This window comes from Solanum lycopersicum, chromosome 1 (assembly GCF_036512215.1).
Source record: "Solanum lycopersicum chromosome 1, SLM_r2.1".
NCBI classification, from domain to species: Eukaryota; Viridiplantae; Streptophyta; class Magnoliopsida; order Solanales; family Solanaceae; genus Solanum; species Solanum lycopersicum.
In genome coordinates this window covers 76644571-76659280 of record NC_090800.1, presented here as the reverse complement: position 1 = coordinate 76659280, position 14710 = coordinate 76644571, and the positions used below count along the sequence as shown (strand labels likewise).

The following is a 14710-nucleotide window of genomic DNA, read 5'->3' as shown; positions in this document are numbered from 1 at the left end:
AATGTATAGTTGAAAATGATGTAACTGAGAATGATGCCTCCGAAAACATACAAAATTTCAAATTAATGAAATGGAGTTCCAATATTGCAATTTGAACTTCAATAAAAGTGGCAATTTAAACAGGCTAAAAGTTATCATTTATATATATATATATATATATATATATATATATGTGTGTGTGTGTTTTAAATGTTATTATATTTTATAATTTTAATCTAAAAGTTTTATTTATACAAAAATATGATCAAACTGAATAAAATAAGAAGCTATAACGTATCTCATCCATATGAACAAACATCCCTTTTTCTCTTATTTATTTTTTAAAAGAAAAAATGTAAAACATAATGTATTTTTCTTTTAAATAATATCAACTCATGTTTTTTTTCAAAAATTATAAATAATTTATGTTACATATTTCTTTGTATATTTGGGGTTTGAGTTATATTTGGACTCATTAGACTACTATTTAAATCCATTTAACCTGATTGTCTCAAAATTTATCTATTGAATTGAATCGACCAACGAATCATAATCTAGTCAATTGCACTTAGACATGCTAAAAAAAAAATGATTTGTTTTTTCACCTAAGCTATTTTTCTAAATAAATAAATAAATTATTTTTTCTTATTTTATATTTTCTCGCATGTTAATTTACTTATTTTTTGTTTTTTATTTGGCGTACGATATCTGTTAAAATTTTGTGTCCGATATTTATTGTAGCTCGACTAAATTTGGGCAATCAAAATAGAGAAAATTGTATATAATAGCAAACTATTAATTCAAATTAAATGTTATAAATATATTTTGATTTAATTGTACCTTATAGCAAATTATTGCTATTTTCGCCAATCTCCCTGGTGGAATCTCGCTCTTCACTCTCGTTTGGTGTATAAATTGTGTTTGTGTTTGTATAAAGCGAGAGAAAATTGTACAAATACATATATTTTTGTTCCTCTCTCCCTGATCTCGCTCGTCACTCTCTCAAATCTCGTTCGTTATCCTCGTCTCTTTCACTTATACAAACAGAAATACAATGCATAAATTGTGTTTCTGTTTGTATAAAGCAAGAGAATTGTATATATATACATACAAATACATATATATTCGTCATATACACATATAATTATACAATATAAATATTCCTCTGCGCAGTTTTCTTTTGTCTTTCTTTCTTTCTCGTTTTATACATACACAAATTATACAATTGATCTTTTATATACAACTACTTTCTTTTGTATATGTATAACGAATTATACAACTGATTTTTTTTTGTATATGTAAAACGAATTATGCAACTGTTTTTTTTTAATATATGTATAACGAAATATACATATTTATGTTTGATATGGAACACAATTATACAAACTTTGCCATAACATACAGATATAAATTTTGTGTTTGCTATATTTCTGATAAAGTAGTTTATTATTTTCGACCCAGTATACAATCCTCACATTAAAATTCAACTAAATTTGAATTCACGCTCCAATAGAAACCCGGTGAAACTCATATTTGCACCCAAAAGTTCCACAAGGTTACTCCATACCTAGGGAAACTCAAATACAAAATCTTTAATTAAAGATAAAAAAAATAATTATCACTCGATACACCATATGTTTCTCCTACATTAGATTTTAGATGATCATTCCCCTTCTCCATTTTTTTAAAAATTAGTACTCCTATATGAATAATTAGTTTCCCTTTTTTTTTAGTACTCATGTTATTTGAATAAGATTAGTTCAACTGGATCTCTTGGTATAAATATTAATAAATCATTAGGACTCCAAGTTCAAAAACATTGTTTTGTCAAATAACTAAGAGTAGTAAATTTTAATGACTAAATTAAGTGGCTGACATTTAATATAATCAACTTGGTGATCATGTAAATTTGAGAAATCTAAATTAAAACTCATATTCAACGTATCTAAATTTCATCTTTTTGATCATTTTTCTTTTGTGGTATGATAATAAAATATATAATTATAATAAATACGATAAAATATAAATAAAAGAAATAAAAAATAAAATATTGAAAAAAACCTTATTCCATACCTAAAATAAAGATCGAAAAACATGTTGACGGTTGTTTCGATAATTTTGAATTGTGTATTTTTCTCTTATGAACCAAATATCTCGGCAACAATCTTTAGTAATACTTCACAATAGATTTTATGGCATGATTATCGGTTCAATAATAAATTAAACTTTGTTATAAGAAATAAAAAAGAAAAAAAAAGTAGAAATTTTATTTTAATAATAATAATACAAAATAATAATAATAATAAATTATGCAATTAAGTGATAAAGTCTCTAATTTATAAGAAAATTAAACTCTTGCTAGCCTTTTGAAAAAAGGAATTTAGTTACCATATAATTTTTTCCTTCATTAAGAACTTTCCTTTACTAAACCTAATTATATAAGGAAACAATATGCATAAATATTACTCATATTATCATAACAAATCATTTCAATATCGTATTATAAATTATTTTAAGTAGCATTATAATTCACCTTTGCAATAAAAAATAATAGTACAAATTACTTAAAATTAGATATATTACATTAAAAAAAGAAGAAGAAGTTTCTTGAATTTAAAATTACAAATTTTTTATATAATAAAATAGTTTCTTAAAATAATTATGACGTTTGACTTCTATTACGTGTAGGATAGAGAAATAAAAAACTTTATATTATAAACTCTTATAAATAGCTCAAAATTATTTTCTCTCTTTTCTTATTTCTTTCTAATTTCTATTAAACACTCTCTAGAACCCCTTTTCCACCTCTCTTTCAAAAGCAAAACCTAAATCCATATGATCTCAATGCAGATTTGTTTTGCTTCTGAGTTCTGATTAAGTTTAAAATCATTGAAGGATTTCCGTCTGTGATCATAACTATTGATCCCTCAATTTTTTCTGATTTTTTGGGCTATTATTTCATCTTTCTGTCGTACGAGGTTCGATTCTTGAATTTTGTGTTTTTTTTTGTTGAAAGATTTTCAGTGTCACTGTTTAGGTGATACGTGAATTGGGTTTGGATTAGTTTTGAGTAATTTGGGGTATAGTGGGATTGATTGATGAGGAATAAGAGAAAAGGATGTGAGATTTTGTGCCCTAGACAGAGAGATATGTGGAATTCGATTCGTGATTCGGGATCTTCGATGTCGAATTTGAAAACTCGTTTTTCGTTAGAGGAATGTTCTAGAAGGTTGAAGAAAAGGTGCAAGGAAGATGATGGGTTGTGTTGTGAGGTTACTGTTGGGTCTTGTGGAAGTAGAACTAGGCTTGCTGCAACTGCGCCGCCGAGTGGGAGTTCTTCGATTAGTTTGTGTGGGAGAGGGGTTAAGAGAAAGATAGGATGTATAGAGGCAGCGACGCAAATGGGTAGGAAGAATAAGATTGAAGATGATTATGTTATGGGGGAAGCTTTGGGGAAGGGTAAATTTGGGTCAGTCTTTTTGTGTAGGAGTAAGGCTACTGGTGTTGAATTTGCTTGTAAGACACTGCCAAAAGGGGAAGAGACAGTTCATAAGGAAGTAGAGATAATGCAACACTTATCAGGGCACCCGGGTGTGGTGACATTGCATTCAGTGTATGAGGATGCGGAAAGTTTTCATTTGGTAATGGAGTTGTGTTCTGGTGGGAGGTTGATTGACGAGATGACGAAGGAGGGAAGATATTCGGAGCAGAAGTCTGCTAATATATTTAAGGATTTGATGTTGGTGATTCAATATTGCCATGATATGGGAGTTGTACATAGGGATATTAAGCCTGAGAATATCCTTCTAACTGCTTCTGGGAAGATAAAGCTTGCAGATTTCGGCTTGGCTATGAGGATTGCCAATGGTAAAGTATTGCACCGGAACCAATTATATATGTTACACTTGCTTCTTTTTGTTGTCACTTATTGCACTATCATGTTTACCAGGTGTTGGAAGTTTGCTTCATTTTTATGGGACCTTTTGCTCGTCTAGTCTCAGTAGCAATGCTTCTGCTTAGCATTTGCTTTCATATCTCTTCCAACTGCTAGTTGTTTCTAGTAGTGTATGCCTTAGTTTTTTAATTACATGTTCCACTGTTGGTTTAATCTAAGTTTGACTACTATTAGAGTGGGTAGACATACTTCATAGGCATGAGGAGAGTATCTTGAACTTGTCTTCTCAAAAGACAATATAACATAAATAAAACCACACATGGGAGGTAACCCCGCACTAGGCAATCGCGGTGCAACGAGCTCGAACCAGAAGGCAAACCCCTCGTGTTCGCTGCAAGGGGTTTCGAACTTAGAGACCTCCAACATGGATGTCCCAAGCCCAAATCAATGGGCTTTCCCGAATGGTTTAGGATTTAGCATACAAATGATGTAAGGGAGTATACGGAAAAGGAAAAAGAAAACTTAGATCGAGGGTAATTTCCCTAACAAAATTAAACATAATTCAGCTTCAACATGCGAAGTCCAAGTAAACCAGAAAAAGTATGGAATATAATTTCAGAGCAGCAAGAAACTAGCTATGTAGGACAGAGTGGTGTCATGGAGTCAGGAATGAGGGGGGGGGGGGGGGGAAGCTAAGCTAAGCTAAACAAGTTAGGGTTTCACACAACTTCTCTCTCTTTTTCTTTTGTAGTGAACCCACTCAAGTTATATGGACTATATTCGTTGACTAAATTGCCACACATCAGCAAATAATTGGAAGTCGAAACTATAGAGATCTAACTTCCTAAAGAGTACTCCCTCGGGAAAAAGAACTGTAAGGGAGAAGACTCCATGGTGAAAGGAATACACTTCTCAGGATTTTTTTGCCTGGCCCCACAAGTAGATGGAATTTGGTAGAACGTACCTTCAAATAAACCTTAGTGAACTTTCTAAATCTATGGTCGTGAATGTAGTTTACTAATCATCATTTAATTGAGTTACCTCTAGGCATGATGCTTTTGAGCAATTCAGATGTTTACTTGCCGATTGACTGCTGAATTCTCCTAGTTGATCCCCATATGCTTTTTTGTTTAAATATTATTTTTCTGTGTAAACATGGAACAACCCTAAATACATCTGATCATAATGTTACAATGTGGCATATGCTGTTTTGCTTTAGTCTAAATTTTTTTGGTTGCTTTTCCTTTTATATTATCCTCTGGTCTTTTCTGAAGGATGAGGAATTATTTTACTTAGCAAAGGATAGGCCAGATATGTCCATCGTAACTCAATTTTCACCTTATTTATGGAGTTAACTTTTATAATGCAGGTCAGAGTTTAAGTGGTTTGGCTGGAAGTCCTGCGTATGTGGCCCCTGAAGTTCTTACAGGGGATTATGGTCAAAAAGCAGATATTTGGAGTGCTGGTGTTCTTTTACATGGACTACTGGTTGGTGTCCTTCCATTTCAAGGGGACTCTTTGGACGCTCTTTTTGAGGCAATTAAAAGCATGCAACTTGATTTTCACTCTGAAAAATGGCAATCTGTATCTAAACTTGCACGTGATCTTCTTGAGCGGATTCTTACAAGGGATGTTGCTGCAAGGATAACTGCTGAAGAAGTTTTAAGTAAGCATCTTACTTTGTTTGTAACTGGCTGGTTTCTTTGCTAGTTGCTTCATTAAGTAGGTAACTGGGCTGACAATTTTTTAATCCTATTTAGTTTTGATTATACATGATTTTTACTATGGAGAGAATAATCTGAATGATTAAGGCCATTGACATATTGACAATTTTCTGTTACTTTTGCGCCGGTTTACACACAGAGAACCCACCTTAACATTTTTATGTCGTTCTTTTGCTTGAATAAATTTTTCTTGATCTGTTTTACCAAATAATTATTAACATTTGGTTATTTTATTTCCAAATTACTGATTAAAGATGTATTTCAGGCCATCCATGGATGATGTTCTACACAGAGCGCACTTTGAAGATGGTGTCTGTCAGGTTGAAGCCAAAGCATTTCTCTGGAACACCAAGCCAAATACCAGCCATTACCTCTAGATTAGAATCAGATGGAAAGAAGAGATGCTGTAAATCTCTCAATGGAGAAACCAATGATTTAAGGTGTGGAAGTTTGAACAGGGAATCTGAAGAATCCGACGACTCTGGTTTAGTTGATGTGCTTGCAGCAGCGATATTGCATTGCAGGATATCTGAACCAAAACGAAGCAGACTGTGTGTCAACAATAGTCCAATAAGGGAACAATGTTCGTCTAACGTGAATTCTAACCTTTGCAAGGCTTTCTGATCCCATCTACAATCCATGTACAGGTGTCTTGACATTATAGTGCTGATGCCTCCCTTTTCTTAGAGGAGACTGATTAATTATAAGTTACCAGTGTGCAATTTCTGATTGTACAAAGAAGCTTGGATGCAGATTAACCTGAATAACACTGGTCTATTGCCGTTAACACACTCATTTACCTGACAGTGGATACACTGGTATCTGTACAAACATGTAAATAGTTGATGACAGTATAGGATTGACTCTTGTTATTACAATACAATGAAAAACTAACTGGTTTTATATCTCTTATTATTTGTTTCTCTTGAACTTTGTGACTTCCTCATCACTAATTGAATGTTTCTCTTCAGGCACTGGTATCAGTTATTTGTACACCTGAAGCATTTAGCTGTAGTTTACTCAGTAGCTGTTTGTGGCAATGTATTCTATTGATGTTAGTTTTCATTCATATGGTTTATGGAACCAATTATTATCTTCATAACTGTCTATACCAAGCAGCATCCCGAAAATCTCGGCACAAAGGCACTGCTATAGTACCTAGGGATGTTAGTTCATAAGAGCTCGAATTTAGATACTACTTTTTTAATTAAATTACGAACCCTAAATTTCTGTAGAATCAATGCACAAACGATTTCCTTTTTCAAATTAGATCCATTGTCTTAATTGCTCAAGTTCTATAGCTTCTTGGTTAGTTGTTGAAGTAATTCAAATGGGCATTACAAGTACACTGATTGCTTAGTTGTTCCACTTTTCTTTGGTCACATCAGGGATTAAGCTTTTTGTCTTTGAAATAGAAAGCCAACATCAGATTTTGGCAAAGAAAATATTTTTGATGCAACAATTATTACCTCAAATTTAGATTATTAGTTGGCCAACTATATTGAATCGTTAATATGTACATTTTTCGTTACCATCTTAAATTTTTTTTTTCTTCATATTTTACAGCTATCAACTATAACAATATACATTTAGAAATATCACAAAGTTGTAGAAATAAAAACATTGTTTATGTAAGATGCTCGATTTAAATGTAACAAATCTAAGAAATAAAAAGATCAAAAAAAACTTGATAAAGATGGAGAGTTTAGAAATAAAACTTTGAGATTGGTGGCGTGGCGGTGTAGCTGCCAACTCACACCCAGAATATTATAAAATCTTGTGGTTTCAAAAATTCCAAAAGATCATATTTATTTTTTTCATCCATGAAGACCATAAAGCTTGGCATTGTAGGCCAAAGAACTGAATATTGGTTCCATTCTTTAATCTTAAGAGCATTATCTTCTGTAACTAACCAAACTGATCTCCACAAAGTTCATTCTCTCATAGTAGTTTCAGGCCAGCATCAATCAACGTTCTTCTGTGGAAAACTCATTTCGAAGTACTCCCAGTTCAAAGACCCTGTTTCTTCATTATCCATTTTCCGCATAAATTCGCCTACACATAATGTTTACTTATGGAACACTATCATTAGAGCCATGACCCATAATGGGTTATGGTCTAAAGCATTAGACTTTTATACCCAAATGAGAAAATTAAATGTTAAGCCTGATAATTATACATTCCCTTCGATTATTAATTCGTGTGGCAGTTTATTGGATCTTGAAATGGTGAAAATTGTGCATAATGAGGTTTCGGAGATGGGGTTTGGATCAGATTTGTATATATGTAATGCTTTGATTGATATGTATGCGAGGATGAACGAATTAGGGAGAGCGCGTGTGGTGTTTGATGAAATGCCTAGTAGAGACGTGGTTTCTTGGAATAGTTTGGTTTCAGGGTATAGTGCGAATGGGTATTGGGAGGAGGCTTTAGAAGTTTTTCGAGAGGGAAGGTTATCAGGTGTTGCTGCTGATGCTTTTACTGTGTCTAGTGTTTTACCTGCATGTGGGGGTCTGATGGAGGTTGAACAGGGTCAGATGGTTCATGGGTTGGTGGAGAAGAGTGGCATTAAGGGAGATATGGCTGTGAGTAATGGTCTGCTTTCAATGTACTTTAAGTTTGAGAGGTTGTTGGACTGTCAGAGAATCTTTGATGAGATGATATATAGAGATATTGTCACTTGGAATATTATAATTTGTGGGTTTTCTCACTCGGGGTTGTATCAGGAGTCCATCAAATTGTTTCAAGAAATGGTTGATGAACACAAGCCAGATCTCCTTACAGTTACTTCTGTTTTGCAAGCTTGTGGGCATATGGGGGATTTACGATTTGGAAGATACGTTCATGACTATATTTTGGAAAACAGATACGAATGTGACACGACTGCTTGCAATATCATAATTAACATGTATGCAAGATGTGGTGATTTGGTGGCTGCAAGGCAAGTTTTTGACAACATGAAAAGATGGGATTTGGTCTCATGGAACTCAATAATTAGTGGTTATTTTGAGAACGGGCTTAATAAAGAAGCAGTTGATCTGCTTAAGATGATGAGGATAGACTTGCAACCTGATTCTGTCACTTTTGTCACACTACTCTCAATGTGTACAAAATTGATGGACGTGGATTTTACAAGAGAGCTCCACTGCGATATAATTAAGAGAGGATATGATTCCACTCTTATTGTGGGCAATGCTCTTCTAGACGTGTATGCTAAATGTGGTAGAATGGAGCATTCAGTATGGCAATTTGAGATCATGACTAGTAGAGATATTGTAACGTGGAATACTATTATTGCTGCCTGTAGCCATTATGAGGAAAGTTACTTGGGTTTAAAGATGCTCAGTAGGATGAGAACGGAAGGACTCATGCCAGATGTGGCTACCATTTTAGGTTCGCTGCCTTTGTGTTCCTTACTTGCTGCCAAAAGACAGGGAAAAGAGCTGCATGGCTTCATAATCAGGCTCAAATTTGAGTCACAAGTCCCTGTTGGAAATGCACTGATCGAGATGTACTCTAAAACTGGGAGTTTAAAGAATGCGATATCGGTCTTTGAGCACATGAGTATTAAAGATGTGGTGACATGGACAGCAATGATCTCTGCATATGGAATGTATGGTGAAGGAAAGAAGGCTCTCAGATCTTTTCAGCAGATGAAGGAGACGGGTACTATTCCCGATCATATTGTTTTTGTTGCCGTTATATATGCTTGTAGCCATTCTGGTTTAGTGCAAGAAGGTCGTGCATGCTTTAACCAAATGAGAAAAACATACAACATTGAGCCTAGGATTGAACATTATGCTTGCATGGTTGATCTCTTATCACGTTCTGGGCTACTGGCTGAAGCAGAGGATTTTATCCTTTCTATGCCGCTGCGGCCTGATGCAAGTATGTGGGGATCTCTACTTAGTGCTTGTCGAGCTAGTGGAGATACCGTGACTGCTGAGCGTGTCGTAGAACGCCTTGTTGAATTGAACTCTGATGATCCTGGGTATAATGTTTTAGCTTCCAATGTATATGCCTCCTTAAGGAAGTGGGACCAAGTGAGAACAATACGAAAATCTTTGAAAGCTAGAGGTCTTAGGAAAGACCCAGGATGTAGCTGGATTGAGATTTCTAACAGAGTTTTTATTTTTGGCACTGGTGATAGGTCCTTTCAACAATTCAAGCAAGTCAATGAGCTCATAGAGGACCTCAATAGAACAATGGACAAGGAAGGTTATGTTGCTGACTTAAAATTTGTTTTGCATGATGTCGGTGAAGATGAGAAGATAAATTTGCTTTATGGGCATAGTGAAAGACTTGCTATAGCATTTGGATTGTTGAACACAAAAGAAGGTTCACCTTTGCAAGTAATGAAGAATCTACGGGTTTGTGGAGATTGCCACACTTGGACCAAGTATGTGTCAAAAATTGTTCAGAGGGAAATACTAGTTAGAGATGCAAATCGCTTTCACTTGTTCAAGGATGGGACATGTAGCTGCAGAGACCGCTGGTAATTAAAGTTTGTTGTCTTTCCTAATACTTAAAATATGGAAAGATCCCTACAATTGAGCAAATTAAGGCTCTATCATTTGGAAACAATCTGGAGGTGAGATATCTTTCTGCTTATTAGATATGTGAGATTTCAAGCTATATTTCCTGTACTATATTTCTAGCTTTATTTGCAGGATTGGTGCGTTAGTTGACTTCAAGACAGATGCAAAACTATTAAGGTCTCCCGTATCTGGTAAGTCTTTACTTTTTAAAGGTGAAATTGCTGTAATAGAATTTGTGAGCCACCTCAAGTGCTGTTTACTTCTGTGTATTTCTGTTGACTCATTATTAGGTATTTCATTAGAAACTCTTTTATGCAGTGACAGTAGTTCAGATAAATGGTTGCACTTTGTCTTTTCTTCTTTATTTGTTTTAATTTTGATCATTGTCGTCGAAGGGCCTGTTTCTTTCCGGTGGAGCAGTGTGCCTACTTGCTCATTTGGAAGTAGAAACATAGTGATGCATAAAAAGGTATACTATTATATTTCTTTTTTGGTAGGTCAAGGGTACTTAAATTTCCTGCTGTGGACCACCATGTACTGGACGTTTAATTCAATAGTCCAACCATGTAATTCTCAAATATCAGTCCACTTTCATGTATGGGTTTGTACATACATCAAGTAAAAGAAATGTAACTGGTAGAATCATGGCCGTGACCTTCTTTTATGTGGATCTTTTCATCCATCAATCATATCTAATTGAGTACAATCTACAAAATGACACTTCTATTTTATGTGATTCACAAGTAACAGATATATTGCCAGTCTCGATAGACTCTAACACTCCAGTAGTGATATTCGTACAATAAAACTGCTGTGGTAATGAAACATAACAGTTGGAAGTTTGGAAGAGATAGCTTCTTGAGCTTAATATTCAAAAGCAAGGGCCTGGTGCATAGAAGCAATAACCATATCTAATCCCGTTGCTGTATTGATTGGGGCAACTCTAACTGACTTCCCCGTGGATTCTGGAATATATGAAGAAAATTTCATTAGACCAAAAGTTAAAACTTAATTGTATAATGTGTTTATTAGAGAAGCCAGAAATGTTACCTGCAACTGGTGACAGATTTCAAAAACTTCAGCATGGGGTGCCCAGTCTCCAAAATTCCTTTCAATAAATTGATAAGCTACTCCACTCTTTCCTCTGCCAACAATGTAGAGTCCTCCTTTTATCTCACCTTCACCCCTGAAGTTTTGCTCCACCCCCATGGATTTTGCTCGCTTGTAATTTGCAATAGCTCTAGGGTTAAAAAGAAAGCCTGATATGAACTTATCTTTTAGAAGATTTCCTCCTCCCAGAGATTTATAAAATTCCATGCTTCTGTCAAAGAGGACTACACCACCCCAATATCGAGGCCAGAAATCCTTTACCTGGATAACAAAACCCAGCATAAAAAACCAGGTCCTTCCAAAGAAATGTCAAAGAAAATGTAGAAAAAGGTTACCTCTGCTTCTATTTGCTCATGAAGAACAGCAAATAATTGAATCCCTAACGCGTCAAATATTGGTTTCTTTGCATAGAGTTGGTGGGCTTCAGCTCTGCACATGATGCACCTGTTTCCGATAGTCTTTTTGATATGAGACGCACTAATTCTTGCTTGTAAATAAATAATTAATTTCATTTTCTTTCCTATAAAAAGTAAATATCACTTGTTCTTTCAAGGAAAAATCTTTCCTAGATTGTATCCTTCATCAGTGCATCAGAGTTTACTGAAATCATAGAGACTATTAGATCATCTACTGTTGGTGAAGTTCTATGCAGATATTGACTTGAGTTTCCTTGTGAGATTCTTGCAAGATGTTCCTTTATTTCTTTTTAACCAAGTATGTGTATGAACCTAAAATAGTCAGCGTCTAAGATATAGCATACCAATCTAGCTACGATTTTTATTAATTATAGGTGTGAATTGCAGTAATGATTTGATGCTTTACCCAGGGCGACGAATGCATAGAATCACTGCTGGTTTATCACGCCAGAGCTCTGAAGCCTTCATTGGTGGAGTCTTTGATTTCACCAGACGCTCCATTCCAATCTTGTACTCTGGTGTCAGTTTCTGAACTGAGATATTCTCAATGGAGGAATAAGGAGCAACATTCTCGATTACTGGGGTTGCCTGCACACAGCCACATGCTCTAGGCTCATCTGGCATTGAAGCTACAATTCCCTTAAAAACATGTCCATCTTTAATTTTGAAATCAGCCATTGATTGTTCAAGGGATGCATCATAAGCTGTATTGGTTCTTCCAAGAGATCTTGTCATACTTTGCTTCCTGGTGGTGACAGCAGAAATTTTCTCGTAAAGACTCTCATTCCTTGAGGCTGTTCTTCTGCTCGCTTGGAGATTATAGGCTTCTGACAAAGTGTCTCCCGCAGAAGTTGTAGTTCTGTCTGTAAAACGGGCAACATGGCCCCTTTTCATTCCATACACTGTAGTAAGATCTACTTTGGTTAGCTTAAGAAGCTCAGGAAGAGACTTCCCAGACTCCTCAAGCGTATCCGCATATTGCATCAGTGCACGATTGTGCAGGTAAGACCTGATATCCAGTGCATCCTAGATTAGGAAATAAATAAATCATCAGAGCAATATCTTAGTTTGTTTTTCTGTAACTTTTCAGTGGTACAGAACACTAGCCTGACAAATTTGTGTCCATATTTTAATTTGAGCAAATAACATAGAAATGGAATGGAGGAGTTTAGGACTTTTGATTAAGCACATGAAGCTTTATTATCTTATTTCTGTTGTTAACTTAATTCTTGTGATAGGTCATATTATCTAGGGAAACACAAGAGTTACTCATTTATTGACACAGATTCGCAAAATTATATGAAGATGAACCCCAGATGATTTTCTCGAGAGATAACAAGAAAGGGTGAATTATCAATAAAGAGAACCTTTTGTCGTTGAGTCATGTTCAACTCGTTCATATCGTCTGCATTCATAGTCTTCAAAGTTGGTACATCATCCCAGCCTTCCTCCAGCAGCTTTGGTAGAAGTCCTTGCAGAGATCCATTTCCAACAAAGTCCTCGATTGCGAAAGAAGCCATCTTCTTCTCAAGCAGAGTAAGAGTGAGAATAGATACTTGGAATAAAGTCTTGTTTATGCAAGTTTGAAACAGTCACTTCGACACTCTCTATGGATTTGGTCAATTCCTGCCCAAATGTTACATGTAATCTTACAGTGACTGATGAACTACTTCACTCAGAGATAGATATGACATGTTTTCAAAAAGTTAAAGATGACTAGTTCCAGTCATGACGGAAGAAAGATGAAATATTGAAGGCTGCAAAATGGAAGTATTGACAAATGACAAAAGGTAAAGTTTCTATTACTAAATCTTCTTTAGTTCAATCAGAGAGGGGCAGATTGAATATTTAAAGCTCTGTTGGCCAACTGCCGGCCAAACATTTTTGCCAAAGCTGCACCAGTTGTCATACCTTATGAAATCCTACCTGTCCCAAAGGGAAGTCCCCAAAGTGGGACTATATATTAACTCAGTCTCTGACGAAGAAGGTTCATTGTACATATAGATGTTTCACTCCTGCGATATGACCAAGCTTGTTCTTGGTCAAATAACATCTGCTTCTACTGAACTTAATTACGAAACTATTGTGAATTTCAGTTACCCAATTATAGTACACATTGTTTAGGTGTGTAATTGATAACTTCACAATAGTTTATGTATGTTTTTATGTCAATATTACTCTTAATGTGATACTGTTTGGTTCATAATCTAATACATCGGAATATTGAAACGAGACTTTCATATTATTATTAATCATATATTATTATAAGTAGGAACCTCTTTACCCCAAAGTTAATTTACCCTTTTAACCTTATAGTATTACTTAAATATTAATTTTTTTAAAAAAAATTGCTGATAATCTCAGCCCTAATTTAATTCTCCAGAAAGTATACGTTTCTGCTCAGCCGATTGGTGTAACATCCTTTTTCCAACTTCCATTGCTTTAATTATCAGATGATGCAAAATCTTTTCAGATTCTTTAGTCATCTCTATGAATGTCAAATTGTTATAAACCTTTTCAGATTCTTTAGTCATCTCTATAAATGTCTCCATTGTTATATCCATTAATCTGTTCTCTTTTCTGTGCCTCATTAATTCAAATACATCAGGTAAACTTTTTTTGCCTCTTTATTTATCAAGAACTGTTGTGTTTTCCTTTTTACTGTGTATGTCATATCATGAGTCGCTATGTTTTTGATATTGTTATTTTTGTGATATTGTTGTTTATGTTATGTCATGTAAATTTGTTTTCTTCTTTATCAATAGCCACTTTGTTACCCTTATTTTCTGTTTATTCGTTGGGAAGTTTGAAACTTGAAATACACTATTCGAACTTTTGCTCCCGTTGTTCGCTGTTCTTGCACAAACATCAATTTGATATTGCAAAATTTTGTGGCTACTTCTTGTCTGGTGTCTCGGTTTTGTGATGTCACAATACCCCTTCCTATCTTGGTCTTAGCTTCCACTCTGTAAGATGAATTAACTTCCCTTATCCGGGGAAACTCTTAACCCTTGTAACCAATTGTTCACTTTTGCTTGAACTTCAAAT

At 34.7% G+C, this 14710-nt stretch overlaps 3 protein-coding genes across 6 annotated transcripts; 2 read left to right on the top strand and 1 right to left on the bottom strand.

The window, feature by feature from the left end:
* The first annotated feature begins 2642 nt into the window (after window positions 1–2642).
* LOC101253935 (serine/threonine-protein kinase PEPKR2) lies at window positions 2643–6510 on the top strand. Its single transcript, XM_004229539.5, has 3 exons — window positions 2643–3846; window positions 5244–5540; window positions 5864–6510. The coding sequence occupies exons 1-3, from the start codon at window positions 3078–3080 to the stop codon at window positions 6220–6222; spliced, it is 1425 nt and encodes a 474-aa protein (XP_004229587.2). The 5' UTR covers window positions 2643–3077; the 3' UTR covers window positions 6223–6510.
* Window positions 6511–7200: 690 nt separating this feature from the next.
* On the top strand, window positions 7201–13894 carry LOC101253623 (pentatricopeptide repeat-containing protein At3g03580). Of its 4 annotated transcripts, XM_069291477.1 has the most exons (5): window positions 7287–9641; window positions 9749–10189; window positions 10269–10327; window positions 12073–12664; window positions 12948–13894. In XM_069291477.1, the coding sequence occupies exons 1-2, from the start codon at window positions 7422–7424 to the stop codon at window positions 9776–9778; spliced, it is 2250 nt and encodes a 749-aa protein (XP_069147578.1). In that variant the 5' UTR covers window positions 7287–7421; the 3' UTR covers window positions 9779–10189; window positions 10269–10327; window positions 12073–12664; window positions 12948–13894. The 4 variants fall into 4 exon arrangements, with proteins under 4 accessions (XP_025886946.2, XP_004229586.2, XP_025886948.2 ...); XM_026031161.2 differs by having other exon boundaries at window positions 7201–10189; XM_004229538.5 differs by having other exon boundaries at window positions 7201–10189; window positions 12901–13894.
* Window positions 10767–13271, bottom strand: LOC101253319 (uncharacterized). The gene is made up of 5 exons (XM_026031165.2): window positions 13030–13271; window positions 12069–12688; window positions 11582–11690; window positions 11187–11507; window positions 10767–11101 (listed from the first exon to the last, which is right to left on the bottom strand). The coding sequence occupies exons 1-5, from the start codon at window positions 13180–13182 to the stop codon at window positions 11048–11050; spliced, it is 1257 nt and encodes a 418-aa protein (XP_025886950.2). The 5' UTR covers window positions 13183–13271; the 3' UTR covers window positions 10767–11047.
* Window positions 13895–14710: the final 816 nt, after the last annotated feature.